The following is a 25,625-nucleotide window of genomic DNA, read 5'->3' as shown; positions in this document are numbered from 1 at the left end:
CTGCCTCCCCGACTTGGCAGGCCCGACTCCTCTCGCTGGAGCGGCCCTCGGTATTTCCAGCTTGGCGCCCTGCCCACCTCTCTGGGGCCTCGCAGTCTGTCCCTGGCGGGCCAGGACCAACACACCCTCTCAGCTTGACGGCTTCACCACCTCACCCGGGGCCTCTTCCTGCTGCTCCAGACCAGAGGTACTTATCTTTGACACCCCCCTCAACTTATCTGCACCTCTGAAAATATTATTGACCCCCAAAAGCTGAAAATGCAACTTCCTCCCTTAGGAGGAAACCTAGGGCCTGGCTAATCTGTAAATCACAAGGAGGCCATAAACAGGCTGTCCTCAGTTCACCTACTGCAGTTGATGCCTGAGGGGTTTCCACAAGGGGTGGGGCCCCTCCTTGCAGCTCTCACGTGGACACACCCGCCCGAGTTGGCAGGGGCCGCTGGCCAGTCGCCCTCAGAAACGTTGCTGTTTTATGATGGGCACGAAGATAACTGGGTGGCATGCTGGCATGCCACATCCAAGGGCTACCACTCCCTCCTAGGTGACCGCTAAAGGGCCCGGGTGTGCCTTACCAGAGTGTGTCTGAGGAGATTCAGCCATTCAAGAACGCAGTCATCTGAGGAGATTCAGCCATTCAAGAACGCAAGTCAATCAGGGACGTCTCACCAGTTCAGACCCATTGCTCCTGGATGATGGGGAAAGATGCTAAACTGAATTTCATGATTTTTTTTCTCTCCAATCCCATAAGCTGTGATGCTACTTGATAATGTTTCCTGTTAGAGGTCATTAGGAGATCTGCTTTGGTGAACAGATAAGAACAGTTTGTAATTGGTATGCCAATTGTTTATACAGTACTACTAGGATAAACTTTTCTCCTGAACCTTATTTATATTTTACATTTGTTTATCAAACTGCCTTTTTTTTATGACTTCAGCCCAGCTGTTTTCAGAATTATTACAAACTTTGGATTCATGAGTCCCAATTAACGGTACTTGATTGTATGTGTAAGAAACCTTGTTGGCATGGTGTATAAGCTCTTGTCTGCTGAGAGGTCAGAGGTTTGAACCCACTAGAGCTGCGTGGAAGGAATGAGGTGGCAGACTGAGTACATAAAGATCACAACTTTATAGACCCTATGAGGCAGGTCTTCTCTATGCTGTGAATCGGAATTGACTTGACAGCAACCGGTTTGCTGATTATTTTACTGTAAAGCCTGGGGGTGGTGCAAACTGTTGACTTGCCCTTCTGCCAACTATACAGTTGGAAGATTTGTATTGAACAAACCACGACTGCCAAGAGAACAAACAGGTCTGCCCTGAAGATGGTGAAACCAGGCTGCCCCTTGGAGGCAAGGATTTTGAAGTTCTATCTCATATACTTTCGGCATGTTGCGAGGAGGGGCCAGTCCTTGGAGAAGGACATCATGCTTGGAAGAGTGAAAGGTCAGCGCAGTAGAGGAAGACCCTAGATGAGATGGATTGACATAGTAACTGGGGTAAAGGGGGTATATGTGTGTGTGTGTGTGTGTGTGTGTGTGTGTGTGTGACTGAGATTAGCACAGGATAGGACAGGGTTCAGAGCTGTTGTGCAGAGGGTCACTATGAGTTGTGTTGACTCATTGGCACATAACAACTACAGAGCTCTTGTGGCTTAGTCGTATGGAGTTGTGTTGCCAACCCAAAGGCATGTGGTTCAAATCCACCAGCTGTTCCATAGGAGAAAGATGAGCTGTCGCCTCCCATGTGATTTACAGCCTCTGAAAACCCACCGGAGTGTCAGCTACGAGTCAGTTCTGGCTTGATGGTACATTGCAAAACAACAATAACTGAGGTACCTCAGAAGAAAGACCTCACCAACTGCTTCCCCAAAAGCAGCCACTTAAAGCTCCATGGAGCACAGTTTACTCTGACACACATGGTATCCATGAGTTAGGGGTGATATGATTATGTTTATCATCACATGCATGCTTTCTCCTAAAACCATGGTGCATAGGGTATCCCATACCAAAAAGTTGATTCTGAGCCCTGGCGACCCTGTCAGGTCTCCAAGGCTGTACATCTTTATGAGAGGAGGTCACCTCGTCTTCCTCCTAAAGTGGGTTTGAACCTCTGACCTGGTGTAGCAGCCCAGCACTTAACTTACTGTGCCAGGAAGAGTCTGAAGACAGGCATGCTCTTCCCTCTGCGGAGTGCCGGTGTTATGTGAAGACGGGGGCAGGAGCACCTTCTTTCTTAGCTCTAAAGCAGACATACCATGTAAGAGAAATCGTGACATTCCAGAGATGCTTCCTTGATTGTGCCGTAAGGTCCTGAGCCACTGGAGAACTTAGAAGGTTTGACTCAATGGACACCCAGATGAGGCTTAGGTCCTGAGGGAGTGAGGGGGCTGTGGAAGAAGCACACATGCTGGCAATTTCTAACAAGCGTTATCCTTGTTTATGATCATGTAGGTTCCACCTGTCATTTTAGTCCTTCATGGACTCATGGCCCAGTTTTGATGTTGATCATTGACTGACTTTGGCACCAGCCATTTAGCTTTCCTGCTGACAGGAAAGGAGTTGCTGTTTTAAGTTGTAATTTAGGTGAGGGAAAGACACCCATCCCATGGAAGAATTAAAGATACCACTCGTTAGCCCAGGGGCTTCCTCAATGATCATAGTTGAATGCTCTGCTTTCATGGCCAAAGGGCTGCCTCCACAGCAGGGATTGTATCTCTTGATCCCTAAATTTCTTGGGCTACATTTTTGTATTAAGGCATCTCAAAGACAGCACCAGTTAAACTAATTGTAGAGTCAGAACTAACTCATAACTCATCCCTAGCCAGTTTTCAGAGGTTGTAAATCTCATAGGAGATAGCCCATCTTTCTCCCATGAAACAGCTCGTGGATTTGCACTGCCTGTCTTTGGGTTGGCAGCACAACTCCTTACCCACTAGACCACCACAGCATCCTTCTCAAAGACGACCCAGATTAAGAGGTGTTATATCAGTATCATCTTTGTCCCACCATCCCACAGATGAATGTAATATGCCTGAACTGAATTTCCTGAACTCTATTTTCCCCTTCCCTACACTGAACCAGCTGTAGAACTTCTCCTGCCCAGCCTAAGGTTGTAGCTGTGAATTACTAAACGATTGAGTTCACCAGTCATCCCCAACCCCTGTGCACACAATAGCCCTGTATAATAGGATACCATATCCCCATTTCACAGATGAGAAAAGTGAAGTCATATAATAGCTTTAAGATCATGGTAGCGGGATGGTTGGGCTGGCGCTGTGGGCTAGAATTGGAAGGAGGGACTTCTGGGTGTTTGCTGCTTTTCTGCTTTCTTGCAGCCAGGGCCACACGAAAGGGCTGGGATATTGGAAGATGCTTGATATAACTGAAAGGGCCTGGATAGCAAAGTGTGTTAAGTATGTGTGTATGTGTGTGTGTGCCTGTTCCAGCTGCTGAAGAGGAAGTGGTTAGGTAGCCAGGAATGCAACCTGCACCTCCCAGATTAATTAATAATTGAGAGCTGGCCTCCGGCCAGGCGAGCCTGCAGAGATACAGTGAACAAAGTGTGGTTAACTACAGTGGGGGAAGGAGAAGTTTGGCTTTGCCTATAGCTAAAAGGGAAATTCACAATGGCCGTGATTGATGGTTGCATTACTGGGAATCCTCCTCCGTGGGCCCCATTGGGGCATGTGTTCCCCAAGTGCAGATGTTGGCAGCTTGCGAGGCCATTTGTGCCCAAGGGAAAGCAGAGCGGGTGGGCTGGGGGCAAGCATGGAAGACACCAGCCTCTATAGAAGGGGCTCAGTCACCCCTGTGGGGAAGAGGCTATACTGACTGCTTCATGGATTGAGGGGTAGGCTAGTAGTTGACCAGCCTCCAGAGTGCATCCTGTAAGGAGCGATAGAGGGGAGAATGGCTGTGGAATCAGGCTCTCTTGGGTTTGAATTCTGAGTTGGTGACTGTGTGACATTGGGCAGAGGGCTAAACCTCTTTGAGCCTTCAGTTTCCTCATTTGTAAAATTACACCCTCCTCTTCAGATATTTGGAAGTTAAATGAGATGGGGTATAAGAGCAGTGGTTGTGGGGTCCCGGGGTGTCAGTGCAGACTCATAGCTGACCCTCCAGCAGATAGTCAGAGGCAGTAATTCACTCAGGAGGAGAATGCCCATCTTTCCTCCGTGCTGAGTTTTCAGGGGTCACCTGGAGATGGCTCTGATCATAGGAGGACACCTGTGGCAGCTCTAAGCATTGTCCTCACGTAGCTGACCCCTGCTAACATTTGCTGGCCTGTGCATGCAGGTGCGTTCATTCCTCTGCTAATAGAGCCACGTGATTCATCTACCTTTCCCAGGACCCCCATGCTCCTCAGAATTTTGGATAGCTACCCCTTGCTTGCACTTACACACCAGCCTTTGTCACCCACAGCATGCCACCATCCTGTGAGGAGGTGTTCCAGGGGACAGAGGGGCATCACATTCACTTACTGTGTGGGGCCTCCTGCAGCCCCTCACATGGCATTCAGCCCAGATGCCTCCCTAGGCCTTTTGTCTTTTCTGGAAGAAATCAAGGATAGTGAACCGGATCATGGAAGACAAGACTGATGCCTCTCTTAGATCAAAACTAAGGAATGATCAAGTAGAAACAGACTACTGACCATTGTGGGCATGGCTCTCGTGTTATTGCGGCTTTCACTTCAGTCACATAGTGTATGCTCATGGGTCTAACACAGGCTGAAGAAGTGTTGAGAGGCAGGAGAGATGGCTCATCTTCACCTCAAGATGCTTGGCAGGAGGTGTACTGGTAGAGAAAAGAACTTCCTCAGAAACCTTGGATGAACCCTGATGCGTCTTCATCAGTCTACTGTGGATCTCAGGGCAGTGATCAGACCTCCATGAGCTTTACATTCCATAACTGTAGACAGACTACCTATGAATGGACTTGGAGAATTAGAAAACCCTGCCCAGCATCCTACTTCCATACTTGAGGGAGATGCAACCACCTTCATGGTTAACATGGACTACATTGTGGCTACAGAACCCATCTTGGTCTCCTTCTGACTTGGAAGCCAGTCCTGGGCCTGGAGTTGAGGAGTGAGGCCCAGTCTCAGTCCACCTGCTGACCTAGTAAGGTGGACCACATGGTGGCTCCCTCCTCTCTGGAGCTTCCCACTCCCTGTTCGAGCCAGCACGCTATTTCCAAGCAGCTTGGTGGCTCAGGCATGGATGGTGCTGAGGCAGATTCTAACTTGCATGCCCCACAGCACAGCTGCCAGGAATAGGCCAGGTCATTTTGAATTACTGGTAGAGAACATTTAAATCTCATCATGTTACTATATTTCATTGTGTTAGGAACAGTCCCTCTCACCAATATTATCCTTTATTTTTTTGACTTGTTATAAAGCTCCCCTGGGTGCAGAGATGGATCTAGCCTTTTCCAGGTGAGAGGTGGAGAACAGACTCTGTGAAGACAGCATAAGTTGTCAAGTATATGAAGGACTGTCACAGAGTGAGAGGGGTATGTAGTTCATATCCAGGGACTTCCCAAAGCAAGATTCTAATAAGGGCAGACAGTGGTATTCATTGAGTGCCACTTCTGCTGTTAGGCATTTCATTAAAACTCCTTAACTCTTTTTATTGTTGTTTACCATTGAGTTGGAACTCTGGTGGGTTTTGAGAGGCTGTAAATCACAGGGGAGGAGATAGCCAGCCTGTCCTTTCTCTGTAGAGCAGCCGGTAGATTAGAACTGTGCACCTTTGGGGTTGTGGTGCAGTTTCTAATCACTAGGCCACTAGAGGTCCTGCTCCCTTCTCCTCCACCCTTAGAGATATTGTCTTCCCTGCATGGGCAAGGAAACTGTTTGACAGGGCCAGCTTCACAGGCGAGAGGCATGTTCAGAAGCCAGCCTCCTCCCTACCCTTCCTTTAAATGCCTTACTGTTGCCATCTTGAGATCTTGATCTGTTTTTAACAAGAAGCTCTGCATTTTCATTTGGAACTGGGTTTCTTAAATTCCATAGCTGGTCCTAGTGCTCAGAGAGGTAAAGCCACCTGCCCAGGGTAACACAGCTGTTAGGATCTACACCAGGTCTCTACCTTCCCTCTATGTGGTCCAAGAGAGCCTTCAGTGTGAAGCAAGAACAGCTTGGACAATATGTGTACAGAGTGGGGTTTAAGACACAGGGATCTGGTGGTATAATGCATAGTATGCTGGCTGTCAAATAAGAAGTCAGAAGTTCAAATCCACTAGCTGCTCTGAGAGAGAAAGATGAGAATTCTCCTCCCATACAGATATACAGCCTTGGAAACCCAATGGAACGTCATCATGAGTCAAATTTGATGCCACAGCACTGGGTGGGCTGTAGGTAGGTGTCCTTATTGATTGTGTATCATCAAGTCAGGATCAACTCTTAGCTGGTCAATATTCAACTAACTGAGATAATATGGTGGTGATGGTGGTTGTTAGGTATCATCAAATTAAGTGACTCATAGGGACCCTACAGATAGCCAACCTGAATCTGCCCTATCCTGTGCCATCCTCATCATTAAAGCCCATTGCTGAAGTCACAGTGTCAATCCACCTCATTGAGAGTCTTCTTCTCCTTTGCTGACCCTCCATCCCTTTCCAAGGAATAACCTCACCTAGCTACATGCCCAAAGTATGAAAGACAAAGCTTCATCATCCTTTCCTCCAAGGAGCTCTCTGGCTGCACCTTTTCCAGGACATATCTGTTTGTTCTCTCTGCAGTCCATTCAGGGATATTCAATACTTTTCTCTGGCACCACAATTCAGAAGCATCAATTCTTCTGCCATCCTTATCATTGTCCAGCTGTCTGCATAGCAGTTGACTCTGAAGACCATGGCCTGAATCAGGTGCACCTTAGTCTTCAAACTGACATCATTGCTCTTCAACATTTTGAAGAGGTCCCTGACAGCAGACTTGCCCAATGCAATACATTTCCTGATTTCTTGACTGTTGGTACAAAAGGTGTTGGTTATTGATCCAAGAAAGATTAAATCATTGACAGCTTCAATCTTTTCTCCATCTAGCATAATGTTGACTGTTGAGCTTGTGGTGAGACTCTTTGTTTTCTTGATGTTAGGATGTGATCTATACCGAAGGCTGTAGTCCTTGATCTTCTGCAGCAGGCATTTTACATGTTCCTCACTTTCAGCAGAGTGTGTCATCAGCATAACACAGATAGTTGATGAGTCTTCCTCCAATTCTGATACCATACTTCTTTTCGAAGAGTCCAGCTTCATGAATTATTTGCTCAAAATACAGATTGAATAGGTATGGAGAAAGGATACAGCCGTGATGTACACCTTTCCTGATCTTAAACCATGTTCCCCTGCACTGTTCACACGATAGCTTGGTCTAGGTATAAATTCTGTATGAGCACAATTAAATGTTCTGGGATTCTCATTCTTACTGTGAGCCAAATTTGTTATGATCCACAAAGATGCCTTTGCATAGTCAATAAGATACAAATATACCTTCTTCTGGTACTCTGCTTTTAGCCTGGATCCATCTGCTATCAGCAATGATATCCCTGGTACTGCAGACTATTCTAAAAGCCAGTTTGTACTTCTGTAGTTCCCTTTAACTGCACTGTTCTAGCCACTTTGAATGATCTTCAACAATATTTTTGCTTGTATGAGATACTAATGTTCGATAGTTTTCAAATTCTGTTGGATTGCCTTTCTTGCGATATTAGTGGACTGAATAATCCTAGAGGTGGTGGTGGTGGTATTACGTACTACTGAGTAGAAACTGATTCACAGATGATCCTCCAGCAGGTTTTTAGAGGCAATAAATCTCATGGAAGGAGATGCCCATCTTTTTCTCATGCAGCAGCTGGTGGATTTGAACTGTGTGCCTACAGGTTGGCAGCACAGCTCTTTACCACTAGGCCACCAGAGCTCCTCGGGCGGGGGAAGCCTGGAAGTCTGCTTTTGAAAGTCACAGCTCTTTCACCTCTGCAATGCAGGGTGTCACCAGGAGTCAGAATCTGCTGGATAGCCACTAGTTAGGTGAGCTGGTTTGTTCTTTGTGCTGTGAGGAAGAGGGGAGGTTTGTAGATGTCTTGCCTGGTTATTCCCTGGAATGTATCTCCATCAGCATGAAGTCCTGTAGACTGATATTTAGGTGCTTTGCTTTTATGAGTTCTCATTGGTTCAAGGGAAAATCTGAAGCAGGAAGTTTGCAGACAAAATTCACATTTTATTTGGGAAGTCAAAGAAAAATGGGTCCTCCTAAATCCTCCCTGCCTCAGAACTTGCCTTCAAATTGTGATGTTGGAGAAGAGTACTCACTATCGACGCATAAGTCTGCCTTAGAGGAAGTTCATCCAAAGGGCTCCTTGGAAGCAAGGATGGTAGAAACTTGTCTCACATACTTTGGACAAGTTGTCAGGATAGGCCAATCCTTGGGAAGAGACATTGTACCGGGGTAGGTGGAGGAAGACCCTCAACAAAAGGGATTGACACGGTGACTGTAACACTGGACTTGAATCTTGAGGATGACACTGGATGGGGCAAGGTTCAGATTTCAGGTCCATTAGGGTGGCTTTGAGTCACAGTCAACTCCATGGCCCCAACAATGACAACAGGAGCCTGCACGGTGGGGAAATCCTGTCCACGGGCCACCTTCAAGCACACAGTTATCTTCTTCCTCCTGATCCACCTCCGTGCACCTCTAAAGCACGCCCAGGCTGGCCCCATCTGAACCCCTAGAGGGCTAATTCAGTTTGAATTCATAGGGAAGTCAGGGTCAGGTTGAACCTGGAGATGAAATGCCAAACACATGCTGACTTAACAGCAAGAACCCTGAAGGCTAGGGTGGGGTGGCGGCTGGAGGAGGCCTGTCTTGTGTGTACATTTAGGAATTCAGCCATTGGCAAACATTTGGGGAGCCCTCCATGCGTCACAGCTGTCACCCCATCCCCGGGCACCTAAGTATCAGCTTGGTTTCCTTGCACAGGGTGTGTTATTTTTAGGCTCTCCAGGGCAAGGCTTTCCCACTGCAGGTGGTCTCTGGGTAGGAAAACAAACACACACCTTCCAGAGTCTAACTCTGTGATAAAACAAAGACTGGGAATGGGAGCAAAGTTCAGAGCCTTTTGTTGCAGAAACTGGTTCCTTCTTGATAAATATGGGCTGGTTTTGTAAGCTGCTTTAGTCCCATCTCTTTCTTTCCCCGAGACTGTCCTCTTTCCACACACAGACACAAGGAAGCTGAATTCTCCTACCTGGCTTTGTCAGTCCTCCAGCCTCCTGAGGGCCTGCACTTGGTCTCCAGTCTCAGGAAGAGGGGTTTTATTTTTTTGGGGTGGCATAAACTTTGAGGGCACTGATGATTCACAGAGGGCCAAGTCTGCAATGCCAGGCTCATTGGTGTGGTGTTTGATCAATGAGTGCTTTGATGGAGAAGATAGCACTGACGCCAGCCTCAGTGTGGGTCATAGAAGTTGGAAGTGTCTGTCATTAAAAAGGTAGCTCGATCCACAGAGGGCTGAGGCCTGGGGAGAAGCGCCACTGCTCCCAGAGCCCAGGGAGCCTGGAACCCTCTTACTGGCAGGAGATCGTGTGGTGCAAGGCAGCAGGGTCGGGTGGCAGAGTTGGGAGTGCTGCAGGCTGTTGGATGCTGGCAGAGGCAGAGCCTTGGCCTTCCTCTTTCTGGCTCATCTCCCCCTGCCGCCCATCCTAGTGGTAGCGCCTAATAGCTCCTGGGGAAACTTACTGGATGCCTGAGACGCTGAACAGGCCTGAGTATTAAGGGGCCGAGGACAGCTTGTTTTATGTCGGGGTTGCAGGGTGAGTTTGTCTTTTCAGGATTGGTTTGAATACAGAACAAGATGAAAGAGTAGAAACCTAGATCTCTTCTGCAGCCCAGGTCTCTGGGACATGAAGCTGATCTGGTCGCGGTCAGGGTGCTGAGGTGGAAAGAATGGCCGTTCTATAGGGCTCTGCAGGCCTTTCTTGAGAGAAGGGCTTTTGTGGTCCAGCCGGCTGGCCACTAACTGTTATTATATTCCCAACACCCACTAAACCCCTCTTGGGGCCAGGGTCTCTGAGGACCACCCAAAAGAGCAGAGGGAGCTGTTCAGGCATCAGGAGGGGCTTGGCAGGGAGAGGGAGGTCAGGGCCTGACCTGGCAGGGGTGGGTTGCCCAGGCTGTGCTGCTGTGCGCCCTCTCAGCCTGACTGCCAAGAAGGGGACGCTCACCTCCTGGACTTGGAAGTTCAAAAGGAGGAAACAGCCGGAGAGTACAGAGCAGCCAGTACCTGCCACCCCCCAGAGTTAGCAGCCCCTTCCCAAGACTGCTGCTGATCTAGAAAACCCTCATCTTGGTGGTTTGGAGCAATGAAAGATTTGAGCGTGCAGGAGAAACTATACTTAAAACCCAGTGAAGTGTATGTGTTTACAGAGCTGCTCAGGGGGGTCACAGACAACTATTGTGTGACATGTTATTTGGAAAAATCCGCCACCCTCCTTGGAAGAGGGGACAGTGTGGTAGATCAGAGGCTCCACGGACAGGGACTAAGTTAGCATCCAGTTTCACATAGAGTCCCCTGTGATAGCTTTTAAAAGCGAATATCACTGGGTCGTATCACTGTGCCTTGCATCCTTCTGAGGAAGTCAACCAAAAGGTCACCCTATCTCCAAGATTAAATAGGCTTGAATTCAAATCCCACCTCTGCCACTTCCTAGGGAGTACCTTGTGAGGAGTCATCTGACTTCAGGTTCCAGCTCCCTCATTTTAAGATAGAAATGATCAATTAGTGGCATGTTGAAGTGCATTTAACATGTTTCACACCCTGCCTGGAGTTTGGCAGATATGGGCTAGTTCTTATTTTTATCTATCTCCCTTTGATTTTTAACTCCACTGACATAACTTTGAAGGCATGATTACCTAATGTGAACACCCTTTTGAACTCTTTAGAATTAGTCAAGCTATCAGTTTCTCTAAGTAATTTATACAGATAAGACTAGTAATAGGAGCTCTGGTTACCTAGTGGTAAGGAGGTACACTGCCAACCAAAAGGTATATGGTTTGAATCCCATAGCTGTTGCAAGGGAGAAAAATGGGTAGTCTCCTCACCGGCAAAATACTGCCTCTGAAAACCCACTGGAGGGTCAGCTATGGGTCAGCTCCAACTTAATGGTGCACAACAACTACAACAGCAGTGGTAATAATGGATGGCACAAATGGTTAAGCACTAGACTACCAGTTGAAAGGTTGGCAGCCCACCCCCCCCCACACACAGGTGCTTTAGAAGACCTGGCACACGGTTCCCAAAGTTCACAGCCTTGAAAACTCTGGAACAGTTCTGCTCCGCACACATGGGGTCACCAGGAATCGTAATTAACTTGGCAGCTACATTAAGAGCAGCCTGTATTTTATGGAGCGCTTGTTTTGAAACAAGAGCTGGCTCTGGTGGCATAGTCCTTAGACTGCCATGCTGCTACCCCGAAGGCTGCACACACCCTCTGGGGGTTCGAATCGACCAGCAGCTCTTTCTCTCTGCAGAGGTGTACAGGCTCGGAAACCTCCTGGAGGGTGACTAAATCAGCCCCAACCTGATGGCAGTGAGCGAGTTATTCTGAGACAAAGGAGCCCTGGAGGTGCTGTAAGCTTAAGTGTTGAGCGATCAACAAGAAGTTGGTTCTTTGAACCCACTCTGAGGAAGAAGGATGAAGCAGGCTGCTCTTAGATTCTTCAGCAACCCTCGGAACAGCTCTGTTCAGTCCTGTAGGGTCGCTGTGAGTCACAGCTGACTGGAAGGCAGTGGGGTGGAGGTTTTGAGCCAGCGTTATTGGATACACTATAAATTAATTCAAATAGCCCTATGAAACAGCCACTGAGTGCATCCCATTATACAGATTCAAAAACTGAGGGCAGAGAGGTGTAACCACTTGCCCAGAACCTCATAACTGCAGAGTGGCAGAACTGGTCTTCATAGCCAGGCAGCTTTGCCCCAGATCCTTAGCCCCACCCTGTGCAGGGGACGCAGGACCTAATCCCTGATCACTCATTTCCGCTGTGACCTTGGCCAGTCACTTGACCTCTCTGGACCTCAGTTTGCATCTGTAAAATCCTGAACTTTGGCCACATGGACTGTAGGCTTCCTGGCTCTCTCCCTGTTCCTCTCCTTTCATGCTCCCTTCGCCGCCCACCCAAGCCCACCAGCGAGGGATTGTCCCTGAAGGATGGTGGTGAGCTTAGTCCTGACCCCTGTGTGGAGAGCCCCTGAGGTCGCTGGCCGTGGGCAGACCGCTGTGGTGGCCAGACCGCCCGTGATGTAATGACCGATTAGGAACTTCCTCTTGGAAACCCAGCTTCCTCCAGAAGCCAAAGGTGCTGGAGTTGAGGTGGGGGCGGGGAGGGGCTAGTGGGTGGGAATAAGAGGAAGCTCCTGTCAGCTGAGCCCTCCTTTTGGAAAGAGCTCAGCAGAGAGGATTGCTCTAAGCTGTTGACCATTAACATGGCCCTGCGTGCATTCCTTTTCTGCTTTTACTGCCTGAGCCCAACGGAGAAGGGACTGGCCTCCCCAATCTTAACAAAGAGCGGGTGGGGGGGTAGCCTCTAATTAATGCTGCATCTCTGGGCTTGCTGCAAAACCTGAAGCCATTTCTGCAGCTTAAAACGACAAAAGAAGGTTAAGTGGAAAACTCCTTCCCCCACCTCTAAGTTTGATAACAAAAACTACTTATCTAATGGGCAAACAAGACTTTTAAAGGGGTGTTAGGTTAACCAGATGCAGGGCCACATAATTACTCCCAGGCTTGGGAGCTGCAGATGAAAAGGTTGACCGTGAGTTGGATGGGAACTTGAAGCCACAGGCATGCCATGGGACCGAGAAGAAAGGAGTTTTCCAGTAGGACAGGAGGCCCCAGACATGGTCCTCTGAAAAAAAGCTTGGGCTCTGCTGCCAGCTTTCTGAGTGACCCTGGACAAGTCACTTCACCTCTCTGGGCCTCGGAATCTCCCCAGCTCTCAGGGAACTGAGTCTTTGTGGCTATCTTCATGCTCATGTGGGAGCCTGGAGAAGTCCAGGGCTTGGGCTCATGGCCCTGTTGTTCCCTTCTATCTGTTGGGGTGGGTATGAAGCAGGAGCTGAGGCACCGAACAGAAAAGCAGGGGCTCCTGGAGTTGAGCCTCCTGCAAATTCCCAAGCCTTTGAATCTAGATCCCTTCCAGTCTAAGAGACAGAGATGCTAATCTGAGCACATTTCAGGGATGGCTGGCTTCGGGGCACTTTGGCCAAAGGGAAAGGGAGAGACCCAGGAAAACAAGCTGCCTGCGTGTGCTCAGGCTATTGGACCACACAGTCCACGGGGGAGCATGCAAGAACGCTCCTGCCCTTTGTTTTCATAGGAAACTGCTGATTCGAAGAAGCTAGAGGCTTTTCTTGGGACTTGAGCTCCCCCAGACTGTAGTCAGCCCTTTAGTGCCCCAGCACCCCCCACAAAATTATATGTTGGGTTCCCAGCACCCCTCACTGGGTTGAGAGGCCAGGAGGAAGGAATTCCAATCCTTGGCGAGGGGCTGGCTCCTGGGCACCGGGGAGGGGAAAGGGCCTATTGTTGGGGCCAAGTTTCCTCTGAAGACTGTGGGTGCCACACCGCCCTCTGGTGGCAGGAATGTGAGTGCCACCAGGAGGCCTGGCTGCTGCTGCTTGGCCTGGATTCTGTCCCCTGGCCCAGCAGCACGTCCCAACTTTCTTTTTTAAAAAAAGATTCCACACAGCCCCCCCGTCCCCCATTTTAATATATACAATGAAATGTTCAGCTCTGAACAGTATAACCAGTTATCCACATAATTCCATCCCCATACGTGTCAGAGTAGAAATGTTTGTTTCTTAGGGTTTTCAAGGGCTGATTTGTAAAGAGTTGTGCTGCCAACCCAAAGGCACATGGTTCAAATGCACCAGCTGCTCTGAGAGAAAGAGGAGCAGTCTCCTCCTGCGTGATTTTACTGCCTCTGAAAACCCAGTAGAGGGTCAGCTACAAGTTGGTTCTGTCTTGAGGGCAAGGAGTGAGTGACTAATATCACCAGTCCTTTGACCTTTCAGTTAGCAGCTGACAAGGTTAACAGTGTACCTCATCCAGGGAGTCTTCAGTAAAGCACAGGTCAGGACTTTCATCCTTCAGGGGACACCTGAGGAACCATCCTTCCAGTCAAGATATAAACATTTTCATCACCACAGAAAGTCCCCATAGGCCTCTCCCACACATACCCCTCCCCAGAGACAATCACAATTTCTACCTAGCAACATTATTCATTTTACCTATTACAAGAATTTCATATATTCAAATCCACCAGATGCTCTGTTGGAGAAGGAGGGGGCAATCTCCTCCTGTACCAGTCAGATCTGATTTGACGGTACACATAAAAATAATACACTAAAAATTTTACCTTTAAAAAAATTTTTTTTAAAAAAAAAAGAATTTCCTATAAATAGAAACAAACCCCATAATCGCTATTTGTGTCTGGAGCTTTCACTTAGCATCCTTTGAGATTTATCCATATAGTTTTGTATCTCACCATGTTGTTAATTTTTCTTGGTGAGTAGCATGGTGGTATATGGGTGAACCTGCTCACAGAAAGGTTGGTAGTTCAAATCCCCTAACCGCTCCATGGGAGGAGAAAGATGAGTAAATTTCTCTAAGAATTTGCAGCTTAAGAACCCTCTGGATGGTCACTCTGAGTTGGAATGGACTCAACAGCTGTTGTTAATGTGCTGTCACATCAGAATCAATGCGTAGCTGACCCTCAAATGAGTGTTTGGGAGGTTGGAAGTCACATGAGAAGGAGACTGGCCATATTTCTCCTGCAGAGCATCTAGACAATTCCACACTGTCTGGCTGTGGGTTCGTACTGCATACAGCTCCTTAACCCACTGGGCCCCTAGACTTCCAGCAGTAGGTTAATGTTCCATTATCTGAGTGTACCTTTCTTAGCTTGTTTACCCATCCTGTTTAAGGACCTAAGCTATTTTTTAGCATCTCTGAACGTTCACCAGATACAGACATTGGGCATGAAACAAAGTCTCTTAATTCATATGTGAAGATTGAGACCAGACAAGAAGAGATAGGCAACTTCCCGATGGGGCTGGGAGACAGGTCTCCTGATTCCCAGGCTGGTGCTGCCTGGCCACCTCTATCCCAGACACAGTGAGGGCCTGTGTCGCTCCAGCCCTCCTTCCCCTCGAGCCCTCCTCCCCCCAGCAACCCGGAGTCTGACTGGGAACTAGGCCAGGCTCTGAGCAGGGGGTAGTGAGCAAGAGTTTCGGTCAGAGCGTGGTCATCTTTGATGTTGCTCACCCGGGTCTGACTCCCCGGTATTTATTTGCAATTAAGGAGCTGGCTCCTAATTAGGCTGATGGCTGTGGGAGATGGCGAGACCACAGCTTGGAGCCATGAGGAGAAAAAGATCTTCTGCAAGAGACTGTCCCCTTGCACCCCAAGTGACAACCCAGACAATAGATGAGAGGCATGGGAATGGGGGCTTGGAGGGACCTCTGCCAACGTGGGAGGTGTAGATGGACCTGCGTAGGTGGCTTCAGCCTGGTGCCTGGCTTCTCCCTGACACACAACATGAGCTGGCAGCCTGCCCATGACCCCCCTCAGCCTCACCTCAGTTCTGGACCTTCAGTTATTTATTCCTTCACTTAGCAGTTCTTCTCAACACAGGTACCACATTAGGAACTAAATCTTAACATCTGTCAATTGCTTTATGGTTTGCAAAGGGCAGTGCTGTGTCCTCTCTCCTATTGAAACTTCCCATAGCAGTGACCCTCTAAGCTGGTCCTTGACCCATAACACCCCTGGGGAGCCATGACCTTTGAAGGGTAAGAGCAGTGTCAGAACCAATAAACAAACTGCTCCTTTCTACATCTAATCGATAACATTGTCAGAGTTTTCAGAAAATCCAACACGGGTCGATGTGAGTGAAACACTCAGTGGCCAATGATTCCTTTTGACAGAGGGGAGACTGAGGCTTGGAGCTGTTCAGGGACTCGTCCATGCCTATATCCAGGCAGTGGTGAGCGCCTTATTCGGCTTATGTCACTGTGGAGCCATTTGGATAATGAGACACACACAGGATTGGAATTTTAAGGTTTCAAATTCTGTTTCCAGTTCTATTACCTTCTGCCATGTGTCCTTGATGATGGGAATTTACACCCCAATTTACCATCTTGGGGCACAAGGACAATGGGCTTCATCTTAGGAGACAGCCTCAGTTGTCATACTAAGCATCAAAACCAAACAAAATTTGGAAGAGTAACAAAACATTTGCTATTTCAACCATTTTTCAATCCAGTTACTTTAATTCCATTCACCATGTTGTAGAACACTCACACTTCAATACTCGCTACCCTCCTATAATAACTACCTGCTTCTCTTTCTTTCTAGCACCTATTAACTACTAACTAACTTTGGTCTTCATGCATTTGCCTATTCTAGTTATTGTTGCTAGGTGCCATTGAGTTGATGGCAAATCATAGTGACTCTGTGAACAACAGATCTGAACCTTACCTTACTTATCCTGTGCCTCTTCATATTTAAGCTATTGTTAACACTCATTATCAATCTATCTTGTTAAAAGTCTTCCTTTGTTTCTCTGACTGGCCACCTTTCTCAGCATGCTGTCTTTTTCTAAGTACTGGGCCCTCCTAACAACATGCCCAATGTCTGTGAGATGAAGTTTCACCATCCTTGCCTCTAAGGAGAAAGCACCCTGATTGCATACTGACCAAGACAATTGTGCTTTTGGCAGTCCATGGCATATTCAGTACTATTCTCCAGAGCTATAGTTCAAAGTCATCAACTCTTCTTCAGTCATCCTTATTCATTGTGTAACTTTCAGATGCATATAAGCAACCTAAAATATTATGACTTAGATCAGGTGCATGTTAGCTTTTTTTTTAATTATTATTAAATTTTATTAGTTTTAGTGAACATTTACAGAGATTTGGGGTTTTCATTCATTCTTTGTTGCACTGTTTTCTCTACCCTCCTCCCCAGTTCGTTCTTCTTCCCCCCACCCAAATGTCTGTTTTAATTGTCCAATTGCCACAGTGCTTGTCGAAGCCAGTTCTGATTAATCTCCTTTGTCAGTGTGTCCTTTGCCATTCCCTATCTCTCCTCCCTGAGAGAGAGGTGCACGTTAGTTTTTAAACTGTTACTCGTTAGCATTTTGGAGGGGTTCTTGACAGCAGATTTTCCCAGTGCAGTACGTCTTGATTTCTTGACTGCTACCTTGAGTGTTGATTGTGGATCCATGTAAAAATGAAATAATTGACAACATCAGTCTTCTCTCCATCTATCATGATGTTGTCTATTCTTCCAGTGGTGAGGATTTTTGTTTTCTTGATGTTCCGATGCAATCCAGATTGAAGGCTGTTGTCTCTGATATTCTTCAGTAAGTGCTTCAAGTGTTCTTCACTTTCTGCAAGCAAGGTTGTGTCATGTGCACAGCACAGGGTGTTGAAGACTCTTCCTCCAATCCTGATGCCACATTCTTTTTCATACAGTCCAGCTTCTTGAATGACTTGTTCAGCCTCTTCTAGATTTTCCCAGAAGTGATATCATGCAGTATTTGTCCATTTGTGACACGTATTTCACTCAGCAGAATGATTTCTAGATTCATCCATGCTATAGCATGTTATCAGGACTTCATTTCTTATGATAGCTGAGTAACGCTTCTGTGTGTGTGTGTGTGTGTGTGTGTGTGTGTGTGTGTGTGTGTGTACGTACCACATCTTGTTTATCCATTCATCTGCTGATGGTCATGTAGGTTATCTTTGGCTTGTGAACAGTGCTGTAATGAACATTGGTGCACAAGTATCTGTGTTCCCAATTGCTACTCTTTGGGGTGTATACTGAGGAGTGGAATCATCTCGAAGGGAATTGCTGGCTCGAGAAATCACCACACTGTTTTCCACAGTGGCTGCACTATTTTACATCCCCACCAGCAGCGCATGAAGGTTCTGATTTCTTCACATCCTTGCAAACTCTTGTTATTTCCCTTTTTCTGAGTGCAATCAATGCTAGCTAGCTATTGAGTAGAAAACTTTTTTATAATCTAAATTTGCTAAGTTTGAATCCTTCTATTTAGTCAGTCAGTGTCAAATCACCCTTTTGTTATACTGATGGTAGATGATCTGGAGTTTTTAGTAATAAGCCTGTTTGTGATAAGATTTATTCTGTCATTGACGCCAACGTTGTTGTTATGTGTCATCAAGTCACCTGTGACTCAGAGTGACCCTATGTACAACAGCTCTGAACCCTGCTCTATCCTGAGCCAGTCAGTCTCACTGACTCAGATACACCTAATCCCATTACCCTAGTTATCATGTAAATTAATCTCTTCCGGGGTCTTCCTTTCTGTGCCATCCCTCCACCCTTCCAAGCATGATGTCCTTCTCTAAGGACTGATCCCTTCTCGCCATGTGCCCAAAGTAGTGAGACAGAGCATCAAAATCCTTGCCTCCACGGAGAAACCTGGTTCACCGCTCCAAGACAGACTTACTTGTTCTCTTGGCTGTCCATGCTGTGTTAAATACTCTTCTCCAGCACCACAACTCTAAGGCATCAGTTCTTCTGTCATCCTTAGTCATTGTCCAGGTCTCTAATGCTATAGCATGTAATTATGAAGAACATGACCTGGGTCATTTGCACCTTACTCTTCAGACTGACATCATTGCTCCTCAGCACTCTGGAGAGGTCCCTGACAGCAGACCTCCCCAATGCAATTTGTCTTTGTTTTTTAACCCTTATGAAATTGCATTGCAAAGTAGTGTCCCTCCTGGAAAAGGTCATGTGGCAGGAAAGTGTGAGTGGGGAGACCCTTAGGACTGAATATGTGATGGGGAGCCCACAGTCATGGTGGCTGGGGTCACCTGTTCACATATCCACTTTTCTGCCCTGGTAGCAGGCGCAGACTATGTCCTAGGGTGCTACTAAAGGCTCCCTGCACAAATAGCCCCACCTACTGAGCAGAATTTGAAGAAGATGCAGACTCTTGGAGTGCATTTTGTTTGTCTTTTTCTTTTTATCTCTGGTGGCCTAGTGGTAAAAAGCTGTGCTACAGTATCCCAAAGGCATGCAGTTCGAATCCACCAGTCTCTTCATGGGAGAAGGATAGGCAATCACCTCCTGTGTGATCTACTGCCTCTGAAAACCTGCTGAAACCAGCAACATTAGCAAAGTTCAACAAGACAACAAACAACAAAGGCTGATGAGATTGTGGATAAATTAGAACTCTTATTCACTGCTGATAGGAGTGTTAAATGGTACAGGCACCTGTGGAAGTCCATCTGGTGCTTTCTTAAACAGTTGTAAACAGATATACCTGTTGACCTAGCAATTCCATTACTGGGAATATACCCTAAAGAGACCAGGGCCATGCCTCAAACAGATGTATGCACACCCATGTTTATTGCTGCATTATTCACAAGAACAAAGAAATGGAAGCAACCCAAACACCAAACAAACAAATTGACAGGAAAACTATAGTACATTCACACAATGGAATATTATGCAGCACTGAAAAACATTGAACTCATAAAGCTTTGCACAACATGGGCAGCCTGGAGGGCATTATGTTGAGTGAAATAACTGTCACAAAAGGACAAAAACTATATAACACCGCTGTTATAAAATAAGATAGATGGGGGTGGGGGGGTGGGCAGAGAATGGGAAAACACTGCATTGGAATAGATGAGGGGAAGCTCTTTCTTTCCTGGCCTTTAGGACTTAAAGACTGGTGCCAGGATATGAGAGCAGAAGGGGCAATTACTCAAGGTGTTGATGTCAGGGTTGTGGGGCTGCTTTAGGCTGCTGGGTCTGGTTTAATGTCCACAGCCTGTTTGCCTCTGAAGGGCTAGATCTGTCTCTATGGCTGTAACTTAAGGCACTAGTAAGTCAAGAGCTCATCCTCAGCTAGGATGCTGAGAGAGTGGATGGGAACCTTGAAGCTGAATGAAGTGCCCTCCAGAGCTGGCGTGAGGGCTGATTACCTCGACAGGCCTGAGGACCAGTGACTGGGACCCCAATTCCAGGCAGAGGTCAGAGGCCTGCCCATCAGGCCTGAGCTCAGCCCAAGGCTACAGCATCTGGGGGTCTCTCCCTGGCTCCATGCCTTCATTGTCATGCTAGGTCCCAGGTGGGGGCCCTGTCAGCTGGCTTCCAAGGCGCATTGAGACGGAGCAAGGCTGAAGGCCAACAGCTGCCCTCAGCCAGGCTTCCACAAGAAGCTGTGAGAAGGGTTTCTCCTTGGCTTTAGTTGGAGTCGGATTGGCTGCCTCTGGAGGAACTGCTCCATAAAGTGCTTTACTTTGCTGGTGGCCTAGGGGCAAGAAGCTGCGCTGCAATCTCAGAGGTACACAGTTCTAATCCACCTGATGCTCTGCTGGAGAAGGAGGAACAGTCTCCTCCTGTATCGGTCAGATCTGATTTGATGGTACACACACAAAATAATGAAATAAAATAAATTTTTTTTTTTTAAAAAAGTGCTTTACTTTGTTCTCAGCTGAGCTAGAACAACAGTCTCCCTCTGTGTGGTGGTCCCTCAGACGGGGCCTGGGTGGGAACAGCCTGGCATTTCACATCCCCTCCCTGGGCTGCCGTGGTGCCTACCTGCCTCTCACAGCTGCAAGCTCTATGGAAAGACCAGTGTAGGCAATTCAGCTGACAGACTGTCCAGACTTGCAGTGGGGATGAGGGTACCCCCAGAAGGACCCCAGCTTGTGTTTGGTCTTAAGTCTGGTTTTAAGAAACTGTTAAACTTGGACACCTCCAAAGATGTCTGAGAGTTGGGAGTGGGAAGTGGTTCCAGGCTCTTTCTTGAGCATTGAGGTGACAGGCCCAGAGAAGGACAGCGCACACCTCAGAACTGGAAAGCTCCAGAGCCCCTTGCACATCAGCTTTTCCAGCTTTTAGATACTCTCAGCTCCTCTTTCTCACTGAGGTGGCTGCAGTTCTGGTGAAAGCCTTTATTTCCTGCCAAGAAATTGAGCTCAAGGGGGCAGTGGGAGACTCGGCGTAATGTTTAAAGCTGAGGATGGGAGCAGTTGGCGGCCTTATTTATATATAACAAGGCTACCACAGGAATCCCACAATTCCGAGCTGGAAGGGACCCTGGGGGCTGGCCCTCCTCCCCACTTCCTCGTCTTGAGTCACCGCCAAGAGGTGGTTTAGTCTCCTAATAGTTTAACCCTCAAGGAACTCCGGCGAGGCAATGCTTAAGTGTTCAGTTGCGAACTGAAAGACTGGTGGTTTGAACCCATGCAGTGGCTCTATGAGTTGAAGACCTCTTGCTTTGTTTCCATAAAGCTTACAGCCTAGAGAACCCCGTGGGGGACTTTTCCTCTTTTCCACATGGGGTAGTTTTGAGTCACAATCAACTCAGTGACACTCAAGCAACTTTTTTTTAAGTTTATATATAAATACATACAATAATACAGGCATACATATAGACATTTATATATACACACATATTATGATGATGATGATGATGATGTGCCATCAAGTTCGAAATTGACTCAGCTGACCCTCCAGTGAGTTTTCAGAGGCTGTAAATTACGTGGGAGGAGACTGCTGGTATCCTGCTTTTGGGCTGATAATGCAGCTCCTAACCCCTGAGAACATTGAAGCTTAAGACTAACTGGGTTCAAATCCTGCCTCAGTTTCTCACAAACTTTATATTATAACTTGGGCAGGCCGTTATCTCTGCTGAGTCTCATTCCTACGGGGAGTTCGTGAACACTAAGAACTAGTAACCCAAAGGTGGCATCTTTCTGGTGGTTCGAATCTACCTCTGACTTGGAGTGGGGAGATAGATAGGTCCTCTCCCATACGATTTACAGCCTCTGAAAACCCAGTGGAGCTCTAGCTATGAGTTGGTTCCAACCCAGTTGCAGAGTGAGTGAGAGTGTGGAAAGCTCCGGTGGCGTAGGGCATAATATATCCAGGGCTCCTAACCAAAAGGTTGGCAGTTTGGATTCACTAGGCACTCTGATGGAAAAAGATGAGCTTTCTCCTCCGGTAAATATTCATAGCCCCAGAAACCCATTAGAGGATTTGCTGAATGGGAGCTAACCGACTGGACAGCAGTGGGTTTGATTGGTTTTCTGCATCTGTGTGTGTCTGTGTGCTGTACTTGTCTCTCCTGCTAGATGTGGAATTCTTGTGGGCAGGAGGCTGGGTAAGGTTCTGGGTACCCACAGCACCTAGCACTCAGCTGTTGTTGTTGTTGTTGTTGTTGTTGTGTGCCATCGAGTTGGAACCAACCCATAGCTGACCCTCCAGTCAGTTTCCAGAGGCAATCAGTCACAGGAGGAGATTGCCCATCCTTCTGCTGACGCTGATAGATTTGAACCAAGACCGTTCAGGATTGCAGTGCAGCTTCTTACCACCAAGCCACCAGAGCTCCAGTAGGTTTATACATTTATTTCGTCTTTGTGTGAGGGTACATTTGTGCGTAGGAGAAAGTTAGGTTGTGTTTGTACATGGGAGAGAATACTGTGTGTATTCTTTCTTTTAAAAAAACCCAACTTTTTTGTTGTGATTTAGGTGAACTGTACACAGAGGAAACTCTTTTCCATTCAATAATTTATACCTTTTGATTTGTGGCACTGGTGTAAATTTTTGAGGGCAGCATGGCACACAGTGTGTTCACAAGCCTGTGAACATGACAGACCCGGCTCATTTACAGGTCTTAGCACCCCTTGTCCACCTCGAGTAACGCCCTGTGCCCTGTGCTTGCCCTGCAGACGCCACCATGTCTCCGGATGCCACGAAGCCGAGCCACTGGTGCAGCGTGGCGTACTGGGAGCACCGGACGCGAGTGGGCCGCCTCTACGCGGTGTACGACCAGGCCGTCAGCATCTTCTACGACCTACCTCAGGGCAGCGGCTTCTGCCTGGGCCAGCTCAACCTGGAGCAGCGCAGCGAGTCGGTGCGGCGCACACGCAGCAAGATCGGCTTCGGCATCCTGCTCAGCAAGGAGCCCGACGGCGTGTGGGCCTACAACCGCGGCGAGCACCCCATCTTCGTCAACTCCCCGACGCTGGACGCCCCCGGCGCCCGCGCCCTGGTCGTGCGCAAGGTGCCTCCCGGCTACTCCATCAAGGTGTTCGACTTTGAGCGCTCGGGCCTGCTCCAGCACGGGCCTGAGCCCGACGCTGCCGACGGGCCCTACGACCCCAACAGCGTCCGCATCAGCTTTGCCAAGGGCTGGGGGCCCTGCTACTCCCGACAGTTCATCACCTCTTGCCCCTGCTGGCTCGAGATCCTCCTCAACAACCACAGATAGCCCAGGCGGAGGGCCAGCGGGGAGGCGGCCACCCCACCATCTAACCCCCTGCAAGAGGGGCCAGCGCCCAGAGACACACCTCCCACGGACGTAAACCCCCTCCCCAAATATCATCTACCTAGATTTAATATAAAGTTTTATATATTATATGGAAATATATATTATACTTGTAATTATGGAGTCATTTTTACAATGTAATTATTTATGTATGGTGCAATGTGTGTATATGGACAGAACAAGACGCACTTTGGCTTATAATTCTTTCAATACAGATATATTTTCTTTCTTTTCCTCCTTTCTCTATTTTATTTCGTTGTTGTTTTTTTTAAAAAAAGAAAATGATACAGCAGAGCTAGGTGGAAAAAAGAAAGCCTGGGTTTGGTGTATGGTTTTTGAAATATCAATAACCCAGGCAAAAAGCTAATACCAGCCACTCGATAATAAAGTATTTGCATTATAGATTTTTATTTTCCTACACTGTCTGTCTTTTTATAAAGAGGGACCTGCAGAGCGTCAGTGGGTTTTCTAACCCATCTCTCTCTGTCTCGTTGCCATTGAGTTGGGCCCATAGCTGACCGTGCAACGGGTTTTCAGAGAATGAGATTGCCCATCTTTCTCCCTCTGAGTTGCTGGTGGATTTGAACCACCAAATAGGCACCTTTGGGTTAGCAGCGCAACTCCCTAGCCAACTCCTGAGACACCAGATCCCTTTCTAACTCATCAGGCATGCTAAGCTGGGAATTCAATCTTTTATCAGGTAAAGAATGAACAGAAAAGAGAGGAAGGGCATATTTTTGTCCTGGAGGGGCTTCTAGTCTGATGAAGGAGACACAGGCCAATGAATCTTTTCTCTGAACTATGCAAAAACCTAAGAAGACAGCATTATTCCTCATCACTTTAGGGAGCTAACCTGAGGGAGGAAAAATGTGGGCTTGGGCCCACCTGAGACTACCTCCTGTAAAACCCTTCTGAGCCCCAAAGTGAAGCTCCCTCTTCTCTGCCCCACCATCAGATAGCTGAGAACTGGCCCTCTGCTTCATGCCCCTGCCAGAAAGGGACATGATCAGAGGTGGTTTATTTCTAATTTATAAAAGGGAGAAGTTGAGGCTTTGAAAGCGTAAATGCTTAGCTGTAAGACAAAAACAAAATTAGATGTTTCATCTTATCATAGAACCAGAGCTGTGTCATTAGATCAGCGTTTCTTTCAGAAACTTGACCAAATAAATTCTTGACCAAATAAATCAGAAGCATCCTATGTTGGGCACCTGCTTTCCTGGAGATTTACATTAGCAAGTCAATGCTCAGAGAAGATCTGTGGCTGCCTAATAATTATCCTAAACCCAGCAGCTTAAATCAACAGAATTACCTCACAGTTTCTTGAGGGTTGGGCATCAGGGAGTGGTGGAGCGGAGTGTATTTTCTCAGGGTCCACGGGAGGTTGCCATCAAGCTGTGGGGCAGGACTGAAGTTACCTGATACTTCATCAGGTCTGGAAGGTTCTCTTTGGCACACTCACTCACATGGTGGTTGGCAGGTGGCTGTCACACCTGGGCCTATAGGGCTTCTCCTCCCTGCAGCCAGCAAAGAGAGAGGCAAATCTTTCCACGTGTTGTCTTGGAAGCGACACATCACTCTTCTGCCTTTGCTGCACCACCTCATCTACCTGCACAAGACTCTCTGCAGTGGGTATTCTCCCCATTTTACAGGTAGAGAAAACTTAAGTGATTCAAAATTACATCCTTTGTCCAAACGTCCTGTTATTGTGTAACATTGAATGGAAAGTGACCCATAGCTGAGCTATGGTGATCAAATGGGAGGAGATTGTCCCTCCTCTTGCAGAGCAGCTGGTGGCCTTGAACTCCGTGCCTTCAAGATTTCAGCATAGCTTCTTGCCATGAGGCCACTAGAGCTCCCTCACATACTAGGGGAAGAAAATAAGCTTTAAGCCAGTGGGGGACAGGCCATGTCCCAGACACTAATCTGGAGTTGTGTATGAGTGCTGGCTGTGATTGGTTTTGCACAACTGGACTGGAGAGGGTCTTGGGAAACAGGCTGTGAGCCTGAGTGGATGAACTTAGGAGGGGATGCATAGAAACCATCTCTCTGTGAGAGCCCTGGTTGCCTTGCTTTGGCATTTTGGGGCCGCCGCTTAATGTGCTGGCATGATCAGCCTGCCCACTGCAGGGGCCCTTGGATAGCTCTAGGATGTTAAGCAGTGGCCCCTCTGCAGGGGTTTGAGACTCCCAATTGCAGCTCCTCAGTGAGCAAGTGGGGAAATCAAGGTGTTCCCTAATAGACATGGCTGGC

General features: G+C 47.6%; 1 protein-coding gene across 1 annotated transcript in view; it reads left to right on the top strand.

Moving 5' to 3' along the window:
• SMAD6 (SMAD family member 6) overlaps nucleotides 1-23,784 on the top strand; it is a 105,506-nt gene extending 81,722 nt beyond the window's left edge. Inside the window, exon 4 of the mRNA XM_006886631.1 lies at nucleotides 22,777-23,784. Within this exon, the coding sequence (XP_006886693.1) occupies nucleotides 22,777-23,318 (542 nt within the window). The 3' untranslated portion in view covers nucleotides 23,319-23,784. The remainder of the gene's footprint in view (nucleotides 1-22,776) is intronic.
• Nucleotides 23,785-25,625: the final 1,841 nt, after the last annotated feature.

This window comes from Elephantulus edwardii, unplaced genomic scaffold (assembly GCF_000299155.1).
Source record: "Elephantulus edwardii isolate Elephantulus edwardi_28Jun2011 unplaced genomic scaffold, EleEdw1.0 scaffold00050, whole genome shotgun sequence".
NCBI classification, from domain to species: domain Eukaryota; kingdom Metazoa; phylum Chordata; class Mammalia; order Macroscelidea; family Macroscelididae; genus Elephantulus; species Elephantulus edwardii.
Note: the sequence above shows the minus strand (reverse complement) of the source record. Positions and strands in the feature narration are given on the sequence as shown.